The following is a 2203-nucleotide window of genomic DNA, read 5'->3' as shown; positions in this document are numbered from 1 at the left end:
TACTGGTTCCTATGACATGCACTGACCACCAGGGGGCAGACGCTCAATGTAGGAGCTTCCCCCTGGTGGTCAGTGCGCTCCCACAGAGGGAGCACCACTCAGCCAGAAGCCCTGGGCCGGAATCACAGCTGGTGAGCACAGCGGGGGTGACAGGAGCCTCTCCCACCTCCGTGGCAGCGCTAAGGCTATCCAACTGCCAGCTTAGGCCCACTCACCACAGGGAGTGGGCCTAAGCCGGCAGTCGGACATCCCCCCAAATGCTCCCGGGCTGAGGAACCCCTCCCCCAAGTGCACTAATTTCGTGCACCAGGCTTCTAGTTATAAACAAACATACTAATTCATTACAGGTAAATATAAACAGATGTAAACAAATTTTCCCTATTTGTCACAAATCTCCCAATGATTAGACTATTTCATCCAAAGAAATAATACTTTAAAAAATACTAAGATTCTAGAGACAAAATTAATTAACATAACTAGGGTGAGGGTCTGCTTACAGGGAAGTTAAAGTTTACAATTAAAATTTACCGTCCTCCTTTTAATAAAAGGAAGAGGTCTTGAGGTATTCATCAAGTAGAAAAAAGTATAACAGTCTTCTGCGAAGGGGCAATTTCCAGACCAAGAAAATCATGTCTATAGAATGTTTTAAATCTTTTAGAGGGTAACTACCAGCAGTCACAATTATGAAGGCGAACTGTATGTAAAAACACTCAATAAATAAAATGGGCTTTTATTTACTTTTTCACATGTCCAGCTGAAACAGTGTAAGACTCATCAACCCCCTAATATATACCAAAATGTTAACAGATATAGCCGAGGGGTGAAATAGGTGATTTTTTAAAATTTCCTTCTTTATAGGTTACTATAATCTTCACAAATTTCCCAGAGTGAACATTTATTACTTTTCTATCCCGAAACATCTCATTCAAAAAGAAACCAATCACATAATAAAAGATCACTGAGAAGGGTTCCCCACGTTGTTCAAGTATTACCGACAGGATCCACCATTGCCCCCACACCTTCTCACTTCCCAGCGCTAACAGGCTGTTTCAGGTCCTGTTACTTTCCTGCTACATCCTCACTTCCACACGTATACACACACTTTAAATTTTTTTCATAAAACATAAAAGTTCTCACTAATCCTAAACAGTCCTATTTAAAAAAAAAACAAACCTACCTCTAAATCTCGTTATAGCAAATTTAGAAAGAGAAAAAAAGGAAAAAAAAAAAAAAGATGGTTTTACCCCCTAAGTACAACTTCGTGAGGCCACCACCATCACTTTAACTACGGAAAAGTCAAGGCCGGGCAAACTACACGTCCCGCCATGCATTGCTGCCTTGTTCAGAGTAGGTCTCTACGGAAACAGAAAAAAAAAAAAATTCTACAAGTCCCACCTGTTACTTGGTGTCTAAACACCTCCTGCACTTTCAGCTCCCACAGCAAACAAAAACGGGCGTCCCGTGACCCCGCGTTGGGTCCGGGCGCCCCGAGGAGCAGGGAGCCCGAGGTGCGGCGCCGTGTCCGTTCCTGCGGGGGGACCTCGACCCAGCTCTGTGCTCCCCGCTTCTCCCCGGGGCTGGGTGCACGCACGAGCCTCCCCGCGTCGCATCCAATGGGGGATCCTCCGCCGCACCGGGGAGGGGAACCGGCTGCTGTGCAAGCACAACAGGCTCCCCGGCGCCGGGGCGGGGGCGACCACGGATCGGGGCCGAGAGCGACGCGACCCCGAGGGGCAAGCTTCCCAACACGCCGAGGACTCATCGCAGTCGCGGGGCACAGCACCGCGCCGCGGCGACCCTTGTCCGCGGGGCGCCTCCATGCCCACGGGGATCACAGCCCGACACGAACCGCCGCCGCCTCCCGGCGCGGTTTTGTGCCCCCCTCCGCCGGGTCGCTGGGCCAATGACCTCCCTTCCCCTGCCTCCGGAGGTCGGCGAGGGGACCAAATCCGCCCGGCCTTCCCCTTCGCTCCCTCCCCCTTACCGTCTTGGCGGCCTCCGCCCAGGTCCTGCCCTTCTTCCTACGGCCCTTCTCCCTCATGTCGGGTCTTGAACTGACTGGGAGGCTCCCGTGTCCGGGCTCCGGCCGCCCTCCCTGCCTGCTCTGCCCTGCGCTGCTTTTCCCGCGGTGCCGGGAAAGGTGGGAGAAAGGGGAAGTCAGGCCGGAGGAGCACCCGAGCAGAGGAAGCGGGGGGGGTGGTGC

General features: G+C 52.1%; 1 protein-coding gene across 2 annotated transcripts in view; it reads right to left on the bottom strand.

Annotated features, from left to right (window-relative positions):
- The window catches only part of ASXL2 (additional sex combs like 2, transcriptional regulator), an 83652-nt gene extending 81455 nt beyond the window's left edge, over positions 1-2197 (bottom strand). For both annotated transcript variants that reach the window (XM_006767502.2, XM_006767504.2), the window contains exon 1: positions 1985-2197. In XM_006767502.2, the coding sequence (XP_006767565.1) occupies positions 1985-2041 (57 nt within the window). In that variant the 5' untranslated portion in view covers positions 2042-2197. The remainder of the gene's footprint in view (positions 1-1984) is intronic.
- Between the last annotated feature and the right edge of the window lie 6 nt (positions 2198-2203).

Source organism: Myotis davidii, unplaced genomic scaffold (assembly GCF_000327345.1).
Source record: "Myotis davidii unplaced genomic scaffold, ASM32734v1 scaffold238, whole genome shotgun sequence".
NCBI lineage: Eukaryota > Metazoa > Chordata > Mammalia > Chiroptera > Vespertilionidae > Myotis > Myotis davidii.
The sequence above is the reverse complement of the archived record's forward strand: the minus strand, read 5'-3'. Positions and strand labels throughout refer to the sequence as shown.